The sequence below is a fragment of the Sordaria macrospora genome, chromosome 2, assembly GCF_033870435.1.
Source record: "Sordaria macrospora chromosome 2, complete sequence".
Classification (NCBI taxonomy): domain Eukaryota; kingdom Fungi; phylum Ascomycota; class Sordariomycetes; order Sordariales; family Sordariaceae; genus Sordaria; species Sordaria macrospora.
The window spans coordinates 2282918-2304990 of record NC_089372.1 but is presented as its reverse complement, the minus strand read 5'-3'; the positions used below and the strand labels follow the sequence as shown (position 1 = coordinate 2304990).

At 52.1% G+C, this 22073-nt stretch overlaps 7 protein-coding genes across 7 annotated transcripts; 1 reads left to right on the top strand and 6 right to left on the bottom strand.

Annotated features, from left to right (window-relative positions):
* Positions 1-117: 117 nt before the first annotated feature.
* Positions 118-1605, bottom strand: SMAC4_06559 (uncharacterized protein). Its single transcript, XM_024655743.2, has 2 exons — positions 597-1605; positions 118-441 (listed from the first exon to the last, which is right to left on the bottom strand). The coding sequence occupies exons 1-2, from the start codon at positions 959-961 to the stop codon at positions 249-251; spliced, it is 558 nt and encodes a 185-aa protein (XP_024511576.1). The 5' UTR covers positions 962-1605; the 3' UTR covers positions 118-248.
* A 1515-nt stretch (positions 1606-3120) lies between these two features.
* Positions 3121-4451, bottom strand: SMAC4_06558 (uncharacterized protein). Its single transcript, XM_003345956.2, has 2 exons — positions 4069-4451; positions 3121-3970 (listed from the first exon to the last, which is right to left on the bottom strand). The coding sequence occupies exons 1-2, from the start codon at positions 4213-4215 to the stop codon at positions 3896-3898; spliced, it is 222 nt and encodes a 73-aa protein (XP_003346004.1). The 5' UTR covers positions 4216-4451; the 3' UTR covers positions 3121-3895.
* Positions 4452-8142: 3691 nt separating this feature from the next.
* SMAC4_06557 (uncharacterized protein) lies at positions 8143-10293 on the bottom strand. Its single transcript, XM_003345955.2, has 4 exons — positions 9797-10293; positions 9471-9600; positions 8595-9371; positions 8143-8501 (listed from the first exon to the last, which is right to left on the bottom strand). Exons 1-4 carry the CDS (start codon positions 9815-9817, stop codon positions 8284-8286), a joined length of 1146 nt encoding a protein of 381 aa, XP_003346003.1. The 5' UTR covers positions 9818-10293; the 3' UTR covers positions 8143-8283.
* Positions 10294-11441: 1148 nt separating this feature from the next.
* Positions 11442-12099, top strand: SMAC4_06556 (uncharacterized protein). The gene is made up of 2 exons (XM_003345954.2): positions 11442-11704; positions 11793-12099. Exons 1-2 carry the CDS (start codon positions 11558-11560, stop codon positions 12036-12038), a joined length of 393 nt encoding a protein of 130 aa, XP_003346002.1. The 5' UTR covers positions 11442-11557; the 3' UTR covers positions 12039-12099.
* A 32-nt stretch (positions 12100-12131) lies between these two features.
* Positions 12132-14952, bottom strand: SMAC4_06555 (uncharacterized protein). Its single transcript, XM_003345953.2, has 2 exons — positions 13895-14952; positions 12132-13823 (listed from the first exon to the last, which is right to left on the bottom strand). Exons 1-2 carry the CDS (start codon positions 14785-14787, stop codon positions 12239-12241), a joined length of 2478 nt encoding a protein of 825 aa, XP_003346001.2. The 5' UTR covers positions 14788-14952; the 3' UTR covers positions 12132-12238.
* Positions 14953-15209: 257 nt separating this feature from the next.
* On the bottom strand, positions 15210-18053 carry SMAC4_06554 (uncharacterized protein). Its single transcript, XM_003345952.2, has 3 exons — positions 16904-18053; positions 16484-16783; positions 15210-16425 (listed from the first exon to the last, which is right to left on the bottom strand). The coding sequence occupies exons 1-3, from the start codon at positions 16961-16963 to the stop codon at positions 15475-15477; spliced, it is 1311 nt and encodes a 436-aa protein (XP_003346000.1). The 5' UTR covers positions 16964-18053; the 3' UTR covers positions 15210-15474.
* Positions 18054-18234: 181 nt separating this feature from the next.
* Positions 18235-20313, bottom strand: SMAC4_06553 (uncharacterized protein). Its single transcript, XM_024655742.2, has 5 exons — positions 19879-20313; positions 19576-19802; positions 19286-19465; positions 19113-19217; positions 18235-19044 (listed from the first exon to the last, which is right to left on the bottom strand). Exons 1-5 carry the CDS (start codon positions 19928-19930, stop codon positions 18550-18552), a joined length of 1059 nt encoding a protein of 352 aa, XP_024511575.1. The 5' UTR covers positions 19931-20313; the 3' UTR covers positions 18235-18549.
* Positions 20314-22073: the final 1760 nt, after the last annotated feature.

The window sequence follows — 22073 nt, the reverse complement described above, 5'->3', positions numbered from 1 at the left end:
TGATATCGGATCAAGGAGTGTCCGAGTGGTAGGGAAGGTACATAAGGAAGGTGCAGTGGGGGAAGCAGATTGAAAGAGACATTGAATCCACACACATACACAGTCAGTCACGTTTCGGTCAGTCACGCAGTCAGCAACAGACACTTCAGTTTGTTCTGATCCAAAAACCACGTTCAATTCTTCTTCCCCTCCCCTCCCTCTCTCTTCCCTTCCTTTCTTTTCGTTTGATACGACCAGAAGAACTAGGACTAATAAAACAACGGATCCTCTCCCTTGTCAATGGCCTCAGCCACAAGCTCGTTGTAGTAAGCCAGCAGCAGATCGTACTCCTCCTGGAGCTCGCCCTTGGTGCGGCCAAAGGCGCGGACGGCAGTGTAGTAGACGTTGGCGAGGGCGCGGCAGACGGAGCCGTAGCCGTTGGTGTCGCATTGGTAATAGAGACTGTGCGGAGTGAGGAGTGAGTGAGCATTTGGGTTAGATGATGATGATGGATTTGTTTCGTTTGAGGGCTTGAGGAAGAGGGCGAAGAAAGAAAGAGAGAGGTGGAGAGACGGATTTGGAGGGAGGGATGGAGGGAGGGAGGGAGGGAGACATACTCGGTCTTGAAGTTACCATCGACCTTCAACCTGTTATCGTCCGTAAACCTCGACTGGGCCTTGTAGTTGCGATACCCAAAGTCGTGACGGTCGCAGGCGGGCGTGAAGGGGAATCCCAACGGGTTGTCGGGCGAGTAGCTGCACCCGTCCGAGGACCAGTCGAGCGTGGCCGGGCTCTTGGCGTTGCGGTAGACGTGGAACTGCGGGAGCGTGATGCTGAAGAGGTACCGGTCCGTCGTCTGCTGGATGGTCTCGGCGCGGCGGAAGAGGGAGCCGGCGCCGGTCTTGTCGCTCTCGCTGCCGGCCCAGGCCCAGGCGGCCGTGGAGAGGAGGGAGGAGAGGGCGAGGGTGGAGAAGAACTTCATATTGATGAAGATGGTCAAACCAGGTGGAACAGTTGACTGCTGAGCTGTTGGCACACAGAAGAGAAGAAGTTCTTTTTCTTTCTTTCTCAGCTGGGCCGGATGATCTGGTCTTTATACCTCTCTTCTCGGGTTCCTCCCCCTTCCCCGTCTCCTCCGTTCGGGCTCTCGACGTCGGCGTTTGTGTGCGTGATGTTGTTCATCGACGACGAGATACACACACACACACACGATAACCAACTTTTGATCCCAGAGCGGTTATGGGATCTTGTCCCGTCGTCGCATATTGTAACCTGCCTTAATGGGCAGTGATGCCCGTCACCTTTTGGTCGAAGTCGGCGATGTGCGGTGCGGGTATGTGGACGCTGGGTTTGGCGTGCTGGATTGCTTACATCCCATTCGTGGGTATATGCAGGTCTACCTTTGAGGCACTCTTACCAGACCGCAAAGAACAAGAGGGCAGCTTGAGAGAGGGGAAGGGTTACCTGACGTTGCTTCTTTAAGATGGAGCTGGGTAACGGGACGAGCCACGAGGACATCTGAGAGTTGGATGTATAAATGGTGGTTAAAACTGGATGTTTGATTGGCCACTTCTCCTCCCATTTGGCCAAGAATCCTGCTAGAAATTCTTGAGAAGAGGATCTTGGTAGTCAACCATGATTGGAGGTTGGGAATGCGGAGGAGCCATGAATGCAACCGCCCGGTAGATGAATTCCTCCAGAGGCTTGTTGAGGACCGGACAAGACCATAGGTCCGGATGGGGAAAAGAGATACACACGAACTGGCGCCTTTAGTACATTAACGCCATGCCCTTTCCTCCGAATCCCCTCACGGCGGAGCTTCGCCCTTTCACAAAAGCGGAAGGAAGACAAGAACCTTCCCCTCTCACTCACACCAACGACATGCAAATGTGGTAAGCCATACGTACAATGAATGGGTCTCTCGGGGGTTTCGAACGCTTGAAGGTGCCACTGCCATCGGTAGCTGATATCCGATCTAATCATCACGCAGCATTGCGTACGTATACTCAAATATAACGGCAGAAGTAAGGGAAGACAAAAGGCGAGAAGGGTTATTACTACAATAATTTCTATGCAAAGCACGTAGGTCCCATCGCACTCTAGTGTCCACAGTCGATACCCTCTCAGCAAAATAGAGTTACATTGCCGGCGATTCAAGAGCCAAGACGTCGGGGAGTTACTTAAAGTGGGATAGGACCTCTGGACACTGGTGGGTAAGGTAGGAGAAAGAGGCCGAATGAATTGTTGGGTTGTGCCGGTTGGAAACTCAAGCAGTCTCAGTTTCTTTTGGGTTGATTGGGTGATGAGTATTAAGTAGTTGATGAGAAATAAATCGAGCGGAGTTATGTCCGTCTATTGGAGGGCTTCGTGTGCGCTAGATATGTATAGGCAAGAATTGCCCATGATTTATAGTGGCCGCGGAAGGATCATTTCATTCGGAGAACTGACGATAATGCTTGAAAGTCGAGCCTCAGCTATTCGAAATATTAAGTACCTACCAGAGAGTATTCTTTAACTTGAAGTAGCAGCGGATTTGAAGCGCCAACTGAGCTTAATCTGAAAAGGAAATGAAGTGAGGAACTTAATCGTTTGTGGACAAGCGCCAGTTCTTGATATCAGCCAAAAGTGCAATGCAGCTTGGCATGGCCCATGACATGAGAAAGCTGTAAGCGTCGATGAGGCAAGGAACATCGAGCAGTTTCTGAAGAGTGATTCATGATGTGGCTGATATATTCAGGTAGGCAAGTAGATGGGTTTCGTGGGAATGTATGAAAATAATGTAAGGCGTCTCGCCGTCATCTTTCTTCAGTCCTTCCTGTGCTCGCATAGGTTTCACCAAGCCCCCAAGTTAATAAGCTCAATAATAAGCAAGAGTAACGAGGGACCGAGTATCGTCTTATCGGCTTATCATTTAGTGTCGTCAGTGTGCCGTGTAAGAGGAAGCAGCTCCGGCTCCGGGGCCCGTGGTGTTATCGGAAGATAAGACAAGGGGGTGGATATAGTCGGATGCCGGCCGGCAGACCGCTCCGTTTGTCGGCTGCCCAACAAGGTGCCTCTTTGTGGTTAGAAGTTCCTCTCCGACACTCCCCAACACTCTCAACCGATGAAATGAACAGCATCACGCAAGTTTACGATTTCGCACATATTCGTTGGGAAAGTTTTGATTTCTATTTACCCGATATTCAGGTTAACAGTCCCGTCTTGGAAGAAGCAAACAGCCCAATTCGCCGACCGGTCATCATGACCCGGTCAACCGTTCCCAGACAGTCCCCAGATCCAGATCTATATGTAATCATCATCCATCCCCAGAACCGACACCACAGCCATGTTGGTAGGCCACCCCTTGGCTGACCTCTTCCTTCCTCCACACGAATACCGAAATGACGTTGCATAAATCAACGAGCATAAAAAGAGGATGACCAGGTCCATTGACGCCATGCAGAGATGATGCTGACAGCAAACCCCGTTGCTCCAAAGTGTTGCTGAATGTGAGCGCTTTCTCTAAGCGCCTATTCTCGAAATGAAGAATCCCCAACCAAATATCAAACGCCCACCTGAAAAGAAGGAAATCAAATGCAATAGTAAGAGTCGCCAACATGAGGGTGGGTGGCTGACGATTAGTGGCATCGCCCGAGGATCCCGGGTGAGTACCGCCACCCTGCTCGCTCAGCGTCGTGTCGTTCGCATAATTCGTTGTCGTTGTCGTCGCCCACTCAGACCGTTCGATGATATCGCCGTGATCGCATCGCAACAATTTGCCACCATTTCTCTCGTTATGGTAAATTGCCGTTCGTCATCCTCTCATCGAGTATCTGACGGTGTACCGAGTTCGCGCTCGATGGTAGAAGACGAGCAAAGACGTTGCTCTTGACGACGTTGACGCTGTCGCCAGCGCTGACGATGGCGGAGTCGTCCATTATACGCCCCTGATGACCCGCGTCCGCTCCTTTTCGAGCTGCAGGGCATTTGCCTCGAATGCCTCCTTCTTGCACTGATGATTGGAGAAACACTCATGTCAGCACGAAATTCCTCTTGAAGCAAGACATCTGATAGCCCGGCAAGCCACCAGTTTGACTTGTTGCTACTTACGTCTTCGAGGTTCTTGCACTTGTGGCTCTCTAGCAGGCGGTGCTTGCTACAATAGTGGCCGTCGCAGAAAGTGCAGTCGCCTGTGATAGGTGCTGCTGGGAGTCTGCACTCGGTGAGCGAGCACTTGAGTCTCCTGGGTCCAGGCATGTTGTAAGAGGTAGTTGTTGAGTTGATGTGGAGGCTGGATAACGTAAAGGTGATGTTTGGGTGGAGGTTGTGGAATTGGCAAGGAGGAAGAGCAGCGACCCTTGGGGCGAGTTCTAGTCTGTGTTTTTTAAGTTGTCGTTTAGGTTTTCCGAGGATAGGATGAGTGAATGGTGAGTGACGAATCGATCAATAGATAAACGGCTGATGAGACGGAAGGCAGTGAGTGAGTCAGGAAAGATTGAACAACGGAGGTTCGAGGTTGGCGGGATGGGATGCTTATAAACAGAGCCGGTGGAGGTGACAAGCCGAGAAGCCGAGAGTCATGAGCGGATGCCAACAAGGCTCACGTGGTGTTATCTTTGGGGACAACCAAGGGATAGGCGGCCAAGTGGCAGATTAACTCGGGCTAGTTTCGCGAGACTCTTGTTGCAAGTGGAAATGGCTGGAAAGCGTTGGATTTCGTTGGCCGGGGGGTGGTTGAGTTGGGATGGATGTAAGTACAAGCGTTGTAGGTGAAGTAGCTGGGGCCAGACTTGGACGTGATGTGTGACCAGTGTAAGTGACAAGGGAGCTACAAGTGACCCGAGGTGACCAGGACCCTAAGGACGGTGCGCAGTGTGCAGGAGAGGAGGGAGGCGGTAGAGTTAGCCTGGCTGCTGGCATGGCATGGCATATGCTGGCAACGTCTGGGGCTGACATCTTGTCCCATCGAGAACAGCACGGCCATCGTGGGCGTGTCGATGACGGCACGGCCGCACGGGAGGCAATGCTGGGGACGGTATACAGGGCCCAATTGGTGCTTTGGCCATAAAGACCCGCTAGCACCATACCCAAGGCTTCCTTGTCCGTGGTTGTTGGCGCCGGGAATTGGAAGGGATTGGATCGACGGAAAGTGGTGCCAGTGCTCAGTGACAGTGACTCCAAGCGACTTGAAGCGACTCCGTACAAGCCGAGAACCCCGCGAGGTTTGGTGGATGAGCTCAGGAGAGCCTCCCAAGGGACCAGGTCTTCAGGCGAGTTGTCAGCTTTGTGAATGGAACTCGACAGGCCTGCCGAGAACAGTCAAGGAGCAGCGAGAATCCGACCCGTTAGCACCGAGAGTGAGACCTCAGCTCAGCTCTCAGATCACATCAGTCATCCACCACCTGATGGTGAAGGGGTCACAGGCGCCAGTCCAGATTTTCTCAATGCGGCACAACCTTTTGGTTCACGACAGTTGGGGTGGTGGAACGCCATGCAGTGACCAACAAACAACATACCTACGGTAACCTTTGTCGATTACCTATTGTTGTTGTTTTTGTTGTGGTTGTTGTTAGGCTGTTGTGACTTGTGTGAGTGAGTGGCACTCCGCAAGCCGCCTTCTTGGTAATGAATGCATCACGACTGGATCATCACTTTTGGTACTAGGCATCGCCTGCAGGCAGCTACAGTCATGCGTAATAATGCGCGTCCGTCCGGCAGCGCAGCGGGCCCGAGCCTGCTTGGACAGCGGCAAGCAGTGACATGAACAGCAGAAGACAGTTGGTCTTGCATCACGGGGATAGCTGTGGTACCTACTGCGCGCACTATGTATCAGGGTGCAGCATTCAGTACGGGGATTCACAGGGTAACTCACATGGTTAGGGGTCTCGCTTTCCCGGGGTACATGCCTATCACTGATATTTCCAGGGTGGTGATGGTCGTTTCCGGGGTACTGCTCTGGTCCATCGGAGGACTCTGGATACCTTCAACAAACTTGGCCCTGTTGCGAGACTAGACATAGGGGGTGCGTCAGAGACCCCAGAGTATCTCTTAGGTTGCGCATTCCATTCCTAATACAAGCGGCCTACCTCCTTTGAAACAAATCGCCGATATTCGCAAAAATAACCTTTGTTGCTGCTCATGTCCGAGACCCATCGTCTTTGTTGGAACCAATATGACGAGGATTTATCTGTCCCTGGCCACGTCCGCCTGGATTGCCTGGCGCTTGCCATCTCTGGCTCTTTATGTCTCGGGAAGCGTTTACTTGCAGCAGCAATAGCAAGCTACAGCACTGCACCTTTGCTAGCAATAAAGCAACTAATCATCATTCAAGTTGCTCTGGTCTGGTACCGAAGCCGGTCTCACTGCTTTTCCTTGTGTGCAGTGGCCATAGAGGTATTGTGGACGACGTTGCCGTGTTGTCCTCCGCCAACCTCCAACCTCCACCGAGAGAAGACTGCCCACCATGCCAACTACCGCCATAACAGACACATACACCAACACCAGTTTTCCAAGCTGCCGTGTTGGGGACATTGTGTTGTGTTTTCCCAGCTTGAGATCCAATATGAGAAAATGTCAAATTGGTATGGTAACTGAGTGTCCCGCATATTCCCACTTACCGGTAGTGGGTCCATCGACGCGGGGCGGCTAGCCGCCTATCTGCTACCTGCCCGGAAAACTTAATCAATCCCGACGCCAGATTCAACCATTTTGTTTTTATATCTGACTTCTCACATAACATGTGCAGCCAAGATATGATTCGGTCTCACCGGCCCTGAGTGGCTGCACTGTGTGCGCCAACATGCATTTCAGAAGCCTCAGCGGCCTGGGTGATGTTGAGGTTGAGATGCGGCTCCTTCCTTTGTTATTAGTGATCGATCTGCCGGGTCCAACACCCGTCAGCTTTCAGAACATCAGGTCAACAGACGCCATGGGCACTGCTTCCCTTTTTACATCAACATCTTTTTTGCCGATTTTCAACTTCATCGACGAAAGAGCACTCGGGAGCGTACATTAGCCGTTTTTTTTTGCACAAGATATCGCATCCTCCCGTCTTTCAAGCAAATACCGAGAGCAAATACTAGCAAGCGATCAAACGTCAAGCCCCTCACTTCTCTCCCCTCTCCCCCATCTATCCATTCTCCGTATCACATCCGATCCGGGGTCCCAGCTTGCCAGCATCTGTCCACGATCCCTTACACCGCTTCCGGCGGCCGGCGTATGTCTCCATTCGGTCGCCAGAGAAGCATATCCAAGACCTCCAACCCCCCCCAAACACCATCCGAGGAAGAGGAGTTTGGCTCCATTCATAGCAATCCCGGCTTTCTATACTTGCCACATTCTCTACACTACTGCCATTCAGGAACCGGGACCGCAAAGTGACTGTTGCCGCCTGCGTCCATTCAAGGGATTGTATGTCACTCGGTCACTGTCACAACCGCGACGCCGACGAATCGCCAAAGAACACGATGGCTTCCTACCTATATATGTTGCCAATAGACTTCGATGGCCATTTTTGATGCACGTTGGGGGAAGGGCTTGCTTTTTTCACGTTTGATGCGTACCACTACACTACTCAAATGAATTCCACATGTCTGTTTTAGAGAGCGTAAGCGCACCGATGGTTCTGGCTATCTTACCATCATGAACTCGTAATACCTCCAAGTCGTTGCACATATTGCGCGGAAAGCCACACATACAACAAAAGTCTGGACGCTTCCACGGCATCGTCGTCTCCGGGTCGTTGACCCCGACGCGGAGTACGGAGGAAACCCGATGCCGGTGAGCCGCAGACGTCCTTTCTATCGATGCACCCACGAACGCACAAAACATAAGACACGTCGTTCGCATGGCTTTTTGTCTCACCACCTCGCTACTATTGGTGGCATGTATAGGTAGCTCGGCGACTTACAAGCATCGCCTCGGGCTGGCGACAAATTCATGAGAAAAACAAAACCTGAGTGGCATATCACCCACCCTCTTTCGCAAACTTCTTGGCTTATGCACCCCATTATTGAACCAGACATTTGCCATTCTTTCCACCTTGTCACTCCGGGCTTACAAAACGACTGGATGGTTCGCCACAACAAGATCGTGGCCATCTTCCGACTTGACCATGACCGACCGACTCGCACAAAGCAAGACCAAGGCGAACGGCGTTCGACGCTTGCTTCTTCAGACTGCTCAAAATACGATCTTTATTGAGAGCTTGGTATCACAGGCTGGCATAACTCATACTACTACCCAAATGGCTGTTTTCATCAACGAAACAAAAAGAAAAGACATGAATTGCCCCCTCAAACGCAGTTGCAATTAATGACTACCCCCTTAATCCGACATGTCGACCACAGCACGGATGCAGTCGCCCTGCTTCATGACCTCAAAGGCCTCGTTGATCTCAGAGAGCTTCTTGCGGTGGGTGATGAACTCGTCAACCTTGATCTTGCCGTGGAGATAATCGTCGACAAGACCGGGAAGCTGAGAGCGGCCCTTGACGCCACCGAAGGCGGAACCCCTCCAGACACGGCCGGTGACTAACTGGAATGCTACAAAGCAGAAGAAGGTACGTTAGCATTATTTCTTCTGCACACAGAATGGCTAGGGGAGGAATGAGGTGACGCATGGAGAAGAAAACTCACGCCTGGTGGAAATCTCCTGGCCGGCAGCAGCAACACCGATGATGATGCTCTGACCCCAGCCCTTGTGGCAAGCCTCGAGAGCAGCACGCATGACGTTAACGTTGCCTGTGCAGTCAAAGGTGTAGTCGCAACCGCCGTCGGTGAGCTCGATTAGCTTGTCGACAACAGACGTGCCCTCGGGCAGAGTGGTCGGGTTGACGAAGTCGGTGGCGCCGAACTTGCGAGACCACTCCTCCTTGCTTGGGTTGACATCGACAACAATGATCTTGGAGGCACCATTGGCAACGGCACCCTGGATGACGCTGAGGCCGACGCAGCCGGCGCCGAAGATGGCGATCTGGCTGCCCTTCTCGACGTTGGCGGTGATGGTGGCGGCGCCGTAGCCGGTGGTAATGCCGCAGCCGAGCAGGCAGGTGCGGTCCATGGGGGCCTCCGGCTGCACAGCGACGACCGAGATGTCGGCGACGACGGTGTACTGGGAGAAGGTGGAGGTGCCCATGAAGTGGAGGATGTCCTGGCCACGGGCGCGGAAGCGGGAGGTGCCGTCGGGCATCACACCCTTGCCCTGGGTGGCGCGGATCTTGCCGCAGAGGTTGGTCTTGCCGGACTTGCAGAACTTGCACTCCTTGCACTCGGGGGTGTAGAGAGCGACGACGTGGTCGCCGGGCTTCACGTTGGTGACGCCCTCGCCGACGGACTCGACGATACCGGCACCCTCGTGTCCGAGGATGACGGGGAAGGCGCCCTCAGGGTCCTTGCCAGAGAGGGTGTAGGCGTCTGCGTATCACACCATGTCTTTGGTTAATGCGACTGCGAACTGCACGGAACCCCAACCGAAGCGAGCCATCAAGGTTCTTGAGGTGCGAGGAAACTCACCTGTGTGGCAGACACCGGTGTACTTGATCTGGATTCTGACCTCGTGGGCCTTGGGCGGAGCCACCTCGACGTCCTCATAACTGAGCTCCTGGCCGGCGCCCCAGGCGATGGCAGCCTTGCAAGTGATGGTCTGCGGAGATGGTAACCGGATCAGCACATGGTCCCTGATGACGCAAACTCATCTCTTTCTGACGATTGGAAATAAACCCTTCTTGACCTCCCAATCGCGGGACACCTTAGCTCTCAATAGAGCTGGAGCAAGCGTATGACGTGCGGAGGAGCTTGAGCTTGAGCTTGAGCTTCTGCTTTTCGGTTTTCTCGCTTACCTTTCCTACTGTGGATGCCATTGTGTGTGAATGTGCAGAGATGAATATTTCAAATTCAACTCCGAGTCGAGATGAAGTTCGGAGAAGGTCAAGTCAATTTATCTGACCACGATCGAACCAAGAAAGCCTGCGAGCTCGGTGAGAATCGACGACTTTGGAATGATGCAAAACGGGGCCTCTTTCCATCAACCGCAGCGCCGACCCCGCCTTCCACAAGGTGGGGTTCCGCCAAGTGGGTTTCGTACCGTACCGGTAAAAGAGATCATGGACCGGATTTTTAGTGAGCGTGTCTCATTAGCCTCTTCCCTTCTCGTACACGATGGAAACACAGCGTACAGTCAATCCGATGACAAAGTAGCACTGCAAGTCTTGAAGAGTGTCTCTCTCGCCTGTTTATCCGACTGGTTTCGGTGGTTTCACGGGATCCCGGAGATTGCTGTGGCTTTCTAAGCACACTGTTTTGAGCGGTTATGTTACCGAAAATGATGAGATTCTTACTAAGCTATATTGGGTATATAAAACCCATCCCGTGCCTTATCGACTAAAAAGCCTCTCTCTCGGTCTCGGCAGACGTCGCTATGTCCACTAACTCTGTTCATTTCCTCATTGACCTATTTTCTCACAAAGAGTACATATGCCAGTCACCAATTCTTCATTGTCGGCCACTTACAATCTCCAGCCGTGATGTTAGCTTATTACAACTCACTTCAAATACGTACCTATACACTACATCTCCCCCAAGTCTTCTTCCCCGCCGCTGTTGCAGCGAGCTTATGTGTAGCGGAGTCTCATCCCGCTTTCTGTGGACTTTATTGTTCACGCTAGCGCCTCACGTCGGGGGGAATTGACAGATTGTTAAATATGTCTTCAGAATTACGTGATTGAAGATTTCTTCTAGCATGTACATCTCGCCTCGAGAAAAACTCCCGAACCGCTCAACAGGTGCAGCTGGGCCGGCAGCCGGGCGGGTGTTATCGTTGCCGAGAAACGAGCTCCCGGGCCACATCCTTTGCGGCTCGAAGCTAGGAAGTACGTACCACTGAGTCCTGGCTATCATGTCCGCAAGGGTTGTGATATCGCTCTCAAGTATGTACATAGAATTACCACGAGCTCTCGGATCATGACGATAACGGTATCCATTGTCGCCCAGCTACGCTACACTCCTCGGGCAGCTGACCATATAATAAGCTCCTCTGAGCCCGGAGGTTACTGGTCCATTAACCACTCACCTCTTGATAGAACAAAGCTCGACGGCGGAGATCACTGATATGAGTTGTGATGAAGTGAAGTTTAGCTTGGCCTTGTTGGTGCCGTGAGCGACACAGACTCTTGCAAGGTAATGACTGCCCGACTATATGAGCCCCTTGCAAAAACTCAACTGGAAGTAACTTGTAGACTAAATGCTTTGCCTCCCCTGGTTTCCATTTCTTCACGAATCTTAAGTCCTCTTCTTTCAAGAGAAGCATTCTACAACGAAACGACCTGTCAAGCATGTGAACAGTCGAAGACAGACGGAGGACAACCAATGTGGAGCAATGTCGCTCAAAAGTAGTCCCAATCCCACAGTTACCCCTAACCCTACCCACAAAGACGGGTACAGCAGATCAGCTACACCAAGTCTCAACCCACGACAACAAATCAACAAACTCACACTTCACTTCTGCTTCACGTTCCGTAAATTGAAGAAGACAGAAACGACGACGCAAAAACTCTTACATACTCTTTTAATTACATCGCCATACCCAAAGCCAATCTCCCAAAATGGTTATCCCCCCTCCTCCTTCCCCGCTCCCCGAGTTCGTGTACAAGATCACGCCCGAAGCCCCGCCTAGCCCAATCCTCGAGTCCTACCCACTGTCGGAGCTAGACCAGAAGGATGGGTTTGTGCATTTGAGCACCTCATGGCAGGTATGTTCTATTCCGTCCGTTTTCAACATCTCAAAGTTTTATCTCCAAGCGCGTGGACACCATCGCTGACAAATAAATAATAAAAAAGATCCCAACAACAGCCGGCCTCTTCTTCACCACCACCCCTTCCTTCTACCTCCTCAAGCTGCGCCTGTCAAATTTTGACCAGTCCAGTGTCAAGTGGGACGAGGTCGAGGATACCAACGGGTGTCCCCACTTGTACGGCAACTTTGGGGCCAAGGATGTTGTTGATGTGAAGGAGTTCCGTCGTGGGGAGGGCGAGACGTGGGGTGAGGTGTTTAAGAAGGAGGAGGCTAAGGCTTGGTTGGTTTGAGCTTGAGGAGGGAGTTTTGAAGAAGAGAGGGTTTTCAGGAGGAGGAGAGCTGCGGTTTGGGATGTGAAGTGAAGGAGAGGAAAAATTGAACGCCGAGGCGAGTGATCTTTTGATTGAATGATATAGCCTATTTACCTTGAAAGTACGGTCGCGTTGCCTATTAAGAGATTCAAGGACGTTTCCAATATTGTATCTCGACATCATCTCTCGAGCTTAATCCTCGCCATTCCATCCTCCACTTTTACTCTGCCATGTTCCGTTTTCACATGCAGGCCCTCCTCTTCCTCTTCTCCGCCTTCATCAACGGCCTCCCTTTTCACTCTTACAGGATCTTGTTCCCGTTTGACAGATTCACTTTTCACGACTGGTTCATCAAGTTGTTCCTCATCCTCCTTGTCCTCCTCAGCCTCCTGCTTCACCTGCCCAGCCTCTCGCTTGACAATGGCTGGCCCGTGATGGCCTTCCTGCTCTTCACCATCGGCGATATTGGGCTCTTGCTTCACTGATACGCGTTCCAGGAGTGGCTCCCTCTTGACCGAGCGTGCCTGGCGGTCTTCCGCGTCGTCATTATCAAGGTTCGGCTCCCGCTTGACGATCGTAGCTCCATTGAGGGATTCCCTCTTGACAGTGCGTGGGCGATGATTTTCTTCCTCGCCTTGGCCTTGGCCATAGAACTCCCGCTTCACTCTTGGATGCTCGGGCTTTACACTTTGCGGCTGAAGGTCGTCTTCTTGCTCGTCATTACCGAGCTCCTGCTTGACGGTAGATAGATCCCTTTGGGATTCTCGTTTCACGACCCGACGTCGGCGTGCCGACTCCCCCTCTTCATCATGAGTATTTGGCTCCTGCTTGACGCGCCCAGTCTCTCTCTTAATGACGTTCGGGAGCTGGTTCTCTTCTTCCTCAGCAGCCACTTCATGAACACGCTGTTCCTCTTTTACCCTAGGGACTTCTTCCTTAACAACAGGTTGTCGGTCAGCCTCTTCATTGTCCTCTTTTTCATTGGCGAGCCTCTCGCGCTTCACCCTCATACCTTCTTGCTTGATGATCATGGGCGGGCTGTGTTCTGTCGTGGGCTTGATGTCGGTATCTCCTTCATGCTTCACGATTGCGGGCCCATTGTTGCCAATGCCGGACTGAGCCTCATCGGCGTCTTCCATCTCAACATCCTCGGTGCTTTCCATCTTCACATCTTCATCCGCAGCAGCTTCCCGAACCGCCGGCGGTACGGGCTCGTTGACAACATCCCTGGCCCTGGTTTCCTGCTCTTCCTTAACCTTGACCTTCCTCTCTCTTTTCTCCCTCTTGATGACCATACCCCGCCTGTCTTCCTCAATCTCTACTTCCACCTTCTCCTCCTTCACAACCTCCCTCCTCTTTCTGCCCTCAATAACCTTCTTCCTCTCTGCGGATTTACACAAGCCCCTCAGTCCCAGCTCGCAATCACCGCACTTCCTTCCCACAGGAAGACACACCGACTGTCCGAATCCGACCAGTAGCCAGTTGATCTCCTTCCACTTGTCGCGGGGCAGCCACGATTGTAGCGCAAGGCGGGTCTCCTCAGGGGTCTTAGTGGGTGGGTTCTGCCAGCCCCAGAGGTTGGTGATGCGGTGGACGTGGACATCCACACCAATACCTTCAACGCGGTTCCAGCCGTTCTCGGCGGACATGCAAAGATGGGCCATCTTCGGTCCAACGCCAGGAAGGGACATGAGACCTTCGATGGTGTCAGGGATGTCGGAGTTGTAACGGTCGCGGAGGATTTCGGCGGCTTGTTTGAGGTATCTGTTTGGATTATAGCGTATTAGTATGCGGCTATGGAAACCGTGAATTTGAGAAAGAGGGCAAATGCATACTTCGTCTTGTTGTTATGGAATCCAACCTTGCCAATCAACTCGTTCAAAAGGGTTGGCTCAACGGCCAACATATTCTCCAAATTCAAGCCTGGTTCGGCGCCCTCGGTATGGGGAGGCAGTTCCTTCTTCAACCGCAACATCGCCTCCGCATTCACTGTGTCCTTGGTCTGACTTGACAACATCAAAGCGACAAGAGTATGAAATCGCCGATCGCGTGCTGATGCGTTATTGCTGGCCAGACGCTCACATCCCATGGTGTCGACGGCGGCGTTGGCAGCGGGGCCAGAGATGCGCATCTCCTTGACCAATCTGTAAACTTCCTCCCAGTCCGAAGGCGGCTCGACCTTGACCTCGCCAGTCAGGGCGTCGGTCGTTTTGCGAGCGGGCTTGCGCGCGGTGCGTTTCTTGCTGGATGTAGCTGACGTGCCAACGGCTGGGATATCGTTCATGTCAATCTCAGAATCCGACTTCACTTCGGCTTCGGCCGTTTGAGTGATGATCCTCGTGCTTTTCCGTTCGGTCTTGATTCTCGTCGGGGCGGGTAGGGGTTCTTCATTTTTCAACACAGTCGCCTTCCGCTTGCGCGTGCCGATAGGGTTCCTGCGCTTGACCTTGACGGCTGGCGAGCCATTGGACTTGACGGCATCTTCTATGTCCGACCCGAAGGTGATTCCGTCTTCGTCTTCCGCGTGTTCCTCGTCGACGCGTACTGGCGAAGATCGTAAATCAGCCGGCGCAGAACTCGAGCTGGCATTCGCATTGTTCGCTTCATAAGCGAATCGGGCGAGAGTGCTCAGACGCGTTGAGCGACGTGGTGTTGCTGGTGTTACCATGGCGGCTGTTGTTCCTTCGAACAGCCTCGATGTTTCTTTGGCTATGCGCGACGTCCTCATGGGTCAATAAATGAACGCGATGGAACAGTGAGCAGACTTTGCTTGTTCGACTGAAGTTATGTGCTGCTTCGACTGGTCGTTTGGATCGTTCGACTGTTTGGTTGCGCGGACGCGTGCACCTTTACAGCTAGCTTGCATTGAAAGGCCCGTCAGGCCGTATAAGATGAAACACTGAAACAACATTGGAAGCTCGAGCCACAGCGTAAAATCGTAGGGCGAACAACAATGCTGTGGATCCTCGCCTGCCAACCCCGCCAAACGCTAGGTTGCTTTAGGAAAGGCAGGCCACATTTACTGTGTAAGGTTGTCGGCTCCAACCTCAAATCGAGCCGGTCCATCGGTGACGTCGGTTGATAACGTGGAACGTTTCGATGTTCACACAAAGGGCCGTACTCAAGACTTCACATCCTTCTTATCACTGAAGAGAGAGCTTTCAAATATAACTCGAATTCTAGGTTCTAGGAGTCGCGGAGTACCTTGTCTCAAAACAAGCCAAAATCATCGTCCGCTGTTTGTCTAAACGTCGTTTCACAGCATGATGTAAGTACCTGTAACATATTTTGATGTACATGATGAAAGAAGCGCTGCCTCAAAATGCTGCGCCTTCCTGGAACAAAAAGATAACCTTAACCAAAGACAGTGAATATCTAGCCGAATAGTACATATGGAAATCAAGCAACGCTCGCTTTAAACCAGAAACTCCTCGTTCACCCAGTGGCTGAGCACTACTTTGCCCTCGTCAAAGGAAGGCTTCTCCATCCGCACAATGATGGCAGCATGGCTGTGTCGATCATTGTGAATCCAAACGGGATACTTACGCCAACCTAATGCATCCAGCGCGTTGATAGCAGCGAACTGATATGGCGCCAGAGCAAGTGTGGGTTGGTGCGGATGTGATTGCTTGCGCTCGAGCGCCAATATCTCCTGGTTAGAGGAATCGTCCGTCTCTTCGCCGGCATCGGTATCGGACAGCCCAAGATAGTCCTGGTTTTGAGAGCTGTTTAGGTCTTCATACGCATGTTCGACAGCTTCGCGCATTTCCTTGATCCATAGGTCCACCCGGTAACTCTCAACATTGATGCCAGCCAGGCCCTTCTCGTGCAGCTTAACTCTCTTGGAACTTCGGACGGTCTGAACCGCCGAGTTGATAAAGAAAGCGACCAATCCCAAGGGGACGAAGACCGCTACGGCCAGCATAAAGGGCACCCTGTTTATCCATTTCTTCAGGTTGGCGATAAACGGTTCCTTTGGCTTGGGTGGCGCGGGTGATACGGGGTTTGTCGGATCCAGAATAACAGGCTCATATCCCTTGACGTAGTTGACCTTCACTTTGTCCAAGTCGGTGTAGGGATCCGTTTTCGCTATGCCGGTAGTGTAGTGGACGGCAGACCTGTCGTTCACGATGTTCGTATAGAGAATGCGACGCTTGAACTTGGCAAGGCCGCGCATGAAGATGGATTTCGGATCTGCCAGAACCGCAAGAAGGGGCTTTCCCGTGTCGCGGAACTTATCAATACCGAAAAGTTGTCTCCCTGACATGCAAAGTGTACGCGCACCTAGTACGTTCCATACCTGATTTGCCCAACCACGAAGAGGGGTGCGCACTCCTAGGAATGGACTGGCAAATGCCGTAAATGTCTAGTACAAGGACGTCAGCTTGTTGTCTTGTCCAGATCGTTCCCCGAGAGTCCCATACCATGCAATCAAGGTTATCCAGCACACCTCGCGCATAAAGAAGGCCGATCGCATAACGGGCAACTAGGCCGCCGAGGGAGTAGCCAGCAATGCTGATCTTCTTTATCTTTCCTCCTCGACTTTCGATAGCTTGTAGTTCCTCCTCGATCTCGTTACACGCCCGTTCGCCACCGAGTTCGATGCCATCGTAAGTAAATGATCCGGCGTTTCGCTTCGCTACGAGGATGTTCAACTTGTCGCGTGGGTGCTGGGCGCGCAAAGCCCTGGCCACAGAGGCCATATGATTCGGGTTGCCCCAAAGCTGGAGTTCATATTGCGGGTCAGTTGTTTTGTTCGGCAAAGTGCCGGGCCACATGGGATTTGCGATCACGCGCCATGCACAAGCACAGCACGGATAGAAGCTCGGGGTAACAAGACTTACACCATGTATCAAAACGCAGAGGTGGTCAGCCTCAACGTCGCCTCCGGTATAATCCGCCATGGTTTGTTTATGGTCAGCGATCAGGGACCGATCGATAGATCGAAAAGAGAAGGGTAACAGTTTGAAAGATGGGGTGGGTTGTCAAAGCAATTTAAAGGTCGCCTTTACAGGGAGCTTGGTGGTGGGTTTTCAGGGTGGGCGGCGCCACTGCGTGAATAGCGCAACCCCCTGAGCAACAACCCAACCGCCCGGAAACCTTGCAAAAGTTTGGATGACGCTCTGGCTGGCTGGTTGGCGCGGACAGATCGGACGCCGTCCGAAAACAGCCTGGCCGCGATGGTGCCACGGGATGAATGGGGGGCCGATAGGGCGCTCTTTAGGCCCAAAGATGTCGCAAACAGCACTGCCCGGACAGCACTAATGAAATGTCCTGGAAGAGAGATTGCATGTCAGCCCAAAGCTCAGCAAACCGGAAAACGGGAAACAAGATGCGCCCGCTCGCTGTTCGTCCGGACATCAAGAGCATCGCGGGCTCAGCTGTCCATTATAGCAAATCATGAGCCCTCATCACGCGGCATGACGGACGCGGAACTTTCTGATGGGCTGTGGAACGCCCTAAAGTCCGCATCCGATCTCGCCGGTCATGTCGCTTTGTGGCATAGGGATGGCTGGTTGGGAGATCTGTCAGGTGTCTCTGTTGGCTCAGCAACGGCAGTAGTGTACATCTTCATTCTCGAACGCTGTGCGTCCGGCCACACGGGCGTAGGCCTGGAGTAATGACGACAGTGAAGCAGGTACCTACCTAGAAATAGAATAGGGATTAGAACCTGCCGTGGTGGGGTTTGCGATCCCCAAGACGCTAAGTCCGACCGCGGGAATATCCCTGTGATGTGGCCGCTAAAAGCCGTCTTCTTACAAAGCTCCCGTCGACGAGTTTCCCAACAACAAAATGCGAAACAGAGAAATATCAAAATGAAATCTGAGCCAGAGAAGTAGAGGGACGGGAGACTTTGTCTTTAAAAAGACCACTCAGAGGCCAATAAAGTCGGAGTGATAAGACTTTCCCGAAATGGAAGGAACACGGCAGTGGCTCCTTTTTTTCACACCTGGAAGTTGAAGGAAGTTTCGATGCTCTCCAGATCGCGATGAGAATCGCAACAGCTTCTCTGAGCTCCTTCTACATCCCCACATTGTGGATCCGACAACCTATAAAGTAAGCGCTTTGGATGATGTGTAGTGATAGAGATGCATATCGCATGCAACTTCAAACTTTATCCGGTTGTAGTTACGAATCAGGATGGCCATGGCGTGAGATAACTTCGTTGGCGTTCAGTGGGAGCTTCTCAGGCAGATCGAGATAAGGTTTTGGTGGTTTCAAGGAGAGAAAAGCAGAACCTCCAACATCACTGTAACTACCAACCGCCAAGAACATCCATTGAGATATCGCGGAAACTCCCGTCTTGAATATCTCTCCCGCTTGAACGAAAAAAAGCTCCATGAACAAACATCCCAAGCATCCCAAAATCTTCATCATATCGACAGACCAACCTGTCCGAGAAATAATGTCTACATGTCACAATCCCATCCCTATCTATCATGCCCTTGTTCCCTCAAGAGACCACCACTTTTTCATCACCAAGCTCCATTCATACCACTGTCGTAGGCCCTTCCTTACCCTGTTTCTTCTTCCCTTTCGTCGACAACCTCGGCCAATAGGCCCAAATAAACACCACCGCCAAGATCTGCAGCAAGAACGCATTCACGTGCATCTTGAAGTTCTTCAACTGTCCTCCTCTCTTCGACCCTGACCCTACTTGCTCTTCCTCCTTCTCTGACCACCTCTCGCAAACCTCCAAGAACAGCTTCGGGTCATCAGTAATGACTCCGTCCACGCCCTTACGAATGCCCCATTCCATCCATCGCTCCTCGTTGACGGTCCAGATATAGAGCTTCCGTTGCGCCTTGCGGATCTTGCTGATGAAACGGGCGCCGATGGGACCGACGAGCATGTGCTGCATGAGGTTGAAGTCCACATCGGAGTGGACTTCGGAGAGGAAGCGGGAGGCGTAAGGGAGGGAGAAGCCGATGTAGGCGAAGCGGTAGGAGGGGAAGTAGGTTTTGGCCACGTTGATGTAGTTTTCCTTTTTGATTTGGTCATGGTAAGCATGTTGAGTGCAAAAGATTCATAGTGAGTGAAGGGGAAACGTACATTCCAGCAACCGAGGACTACTCTCTCGTTCCAGGCTCGTGTCGTTGGCACAACTTCGATAGTTTTGGCCGTTGTGCTCAGTAAGACGTCCGGGTCATCGTCGATCTGGAAGTATAATAATCAGCATTGGGCATCATTGCCGCTTACGTTGAGGAGAGGGCAGTCAAACTCACTTTGATATCCAACAACACCCATACCGATTCTAGCCCAGGTTGCCCTAGATACTCAAGCAGATCTTGCAACCTCGGGATGGATTGCTGTGGCTCCCTGAGTGTCTTCAGCGTACTCAAGTAGCTCCAGTCACATTCGGAGACCTTTTTGTCTACGCCAAAACACCGTTTAAGGGACGGATCCTGTTGGACACATGTTAGTCAACACAGCTACGCTTATGAATGATGTTCTGAGGATGTTGGTGGGAAAAAAGAAAGAAGAAGGATGAATAAGAGGACAACAGAAAACATACATGTACAAGCACAACAATCCCATCTTTTGTCAAGTGTAAATCTGTCTCGATCGCATGCGCACCAATGTCCACAGCTCCTTGGAAAGCTCCCATGGAGTTTTCCGGGAACATGGCTTTGTACCCACGATGCGCGATCGCTTGAGGAAACCGTGGCCCTGGTTTCTGTCCATTGCCGTTCGATGTACTGGTGTTTGACCCGGAAGTAGAAGGCGTGCGAGCGAGATAATCTGAACGGGTGATATAAAAGGTGGTTAGCTTCGGGGTGTAGAAACGGTTGCTGAAGATAGTTTGGTGAGATGTTACCTGTTGTCTGTTGTGGGGCTTCTTCCCCTGAATACGTCTGTACTTGAGACATGCCTGGCGGTTTGAGCTTTCAAGTCCGTTTCCTTCTTCGACTAGGAACGCTCGCTACGAATTTTTGAACAGGTTCAGGCTTTACAATATGGCTTCACTAAAGCTCAATCGTGAAATGACAGTTTGAATGCCAACAGTAAGGGGTTCAAAGGTAAGATGTGGTGGAAGGCTACCCCAGGAGAGAGATCTGCCCTGAGTGGTCTCATTGTTCACAGCCACTTGCTATTCATAGCGGCAGGCAGGCAAACGGCACTCGTCGCCCGGCACGCCTGGATCGACCCCTACACTAAGAAGCTTGGAATGGTGATCTTCGAAATGCTCAGGAACTAAGGGTTGAATCTCAAACGCGACCTGGACAGTTCATCGGAAACTCGACCACTGAGGTGCTGGAATTGCTGTTGATTAGTAAAGTGATATGAGATGGTTAGTCTGCCCTTTGTTGTCCGCATGGGCCCTCTCAGGACTGGTAGTGTTGTGAGCCATCAAGGTTCAATTCCCTAGGCTCGAACATGACCCTGCAGGTCTTCGGCCATCAAGGGTTTGACCCGGGCCGTTCCTGACCGTCTTCCGAACGTTCGGTCAGTTGCCAGCGTACCTGTTCCAGACCCGGCGCCGCTCACGGACAGGAACTGCGTGTGCGTGCAAAGTGGAAGGGACATTGCGTCCGCAGGTTGTTCCCGACCGCACTTCCCCCACTATCGGTGTACCACCTATTGTGTCTTTCGGGATTTGGACCAGAACAGAGTGAACCGTCGTGTGTCGGGTTCGATTTCGGATTTGATCCCGATCACATAGCAAGTCCAGTATTTCATACGTCTTATTGACCCTCCAAAGCACCCGGAATTGCTTCCTCGCAAAAGATGAGGTCCACTTCAGGCGGCAAGTGCATTCGGGTTTCCAATTTCAGCAATGCGTGGAGCCACCTGTTAAAAGCGGCATCAGGGGAAGCGGCTTCCACTAATGACATCACGCCGTGGAGTCTGTCCATCCAGGTGCTCCAGCCCCTCTTTGAACCCCGTCGTTGACACCTTCCACACTGCAAGCCCGCTTTGTCATTCCCGTTTCCACTCCATTGCAAAAGTTCTCCATGCGACACAGTGAGAACAAAACGTAAACAAACTTGAACCCCGATTTGTGCGGACACCGTAGGTGCGAACCTTGAGAGCTGACAGAAACCAGTAATGTAGTATCCATCTTCGAGCTCCAGAGCTCCTCACCTCCTTATCTCTAGTCTCCACCTGTCACTGAGTCGCGGAAGCCTGAAACATGACAACCCATGAGAAGGCTATTCCCGGCAACGGCGGCGAGCGAGGATGGATACGCATCATAAACAATCGGACCCATATTGCTGTCGGGGTGCTAGTATTCGGTGACAGACCGCACTCCGTGATTATTACGGCTGTACGGTCACTACGGTGAGGATTGAGTGATCCACTTCTACTCCGCAGCCCGCTGTCCAGCGCAGCGGCTTGTTGTAAACTCCGCCGGTCCCGGCGATCAAAAGGCTTGTTTCTTCTGATGTGGATGTTCAGGGGCTTCGAGGCCAGGCGAGGCGAGGCGGCAAGCGAGGACAGCTTCTTCTGTCTGGACTTCGTACACTACACTACCTTTCCCGCTGTTGCCTCGACTCCTTAGGTAGTGTGTAGGTTAGAAGGTAGCGTGGTTGTGGTCCTTGAACTTGGTCAGAGGGAGGTCGTGACTACGTTACAAACAGTTGTTGTGAAACTTGCCTACCGGCACCTATCGTGATAAACAGGCTGGATATAAGAAAGAAGGACTCGGTATCGAAACCCGTCGGTACGCCTGTCCCGTCCCCGAAACTGTGAGAGTACTTCATATTCAGGCTAAAAGCCCGCGCGCGCATCAGAACGCATTACCCGCCTTCTAGGGTAGTCTGCACACGTGGGAAACGGGCGGGAAGAATGGGACGGTAGTACGCTGCGCATCAGATCAGATGGGTTGTAGCAGGTACCCGAGACTACCCGGGGTCTTTTGTGCCGTGGTATGTAACGTCCTTCTCCATGTGAAAACCTCGGCGAACGACCAGAAGCAAGGCCTCGAACGGATACGATGGGGTTCAAATGTCACGTTGACCGTGTCTATCTATGATGCTTTTCGCTTCCCTCCGAGCATCATATGAAGCA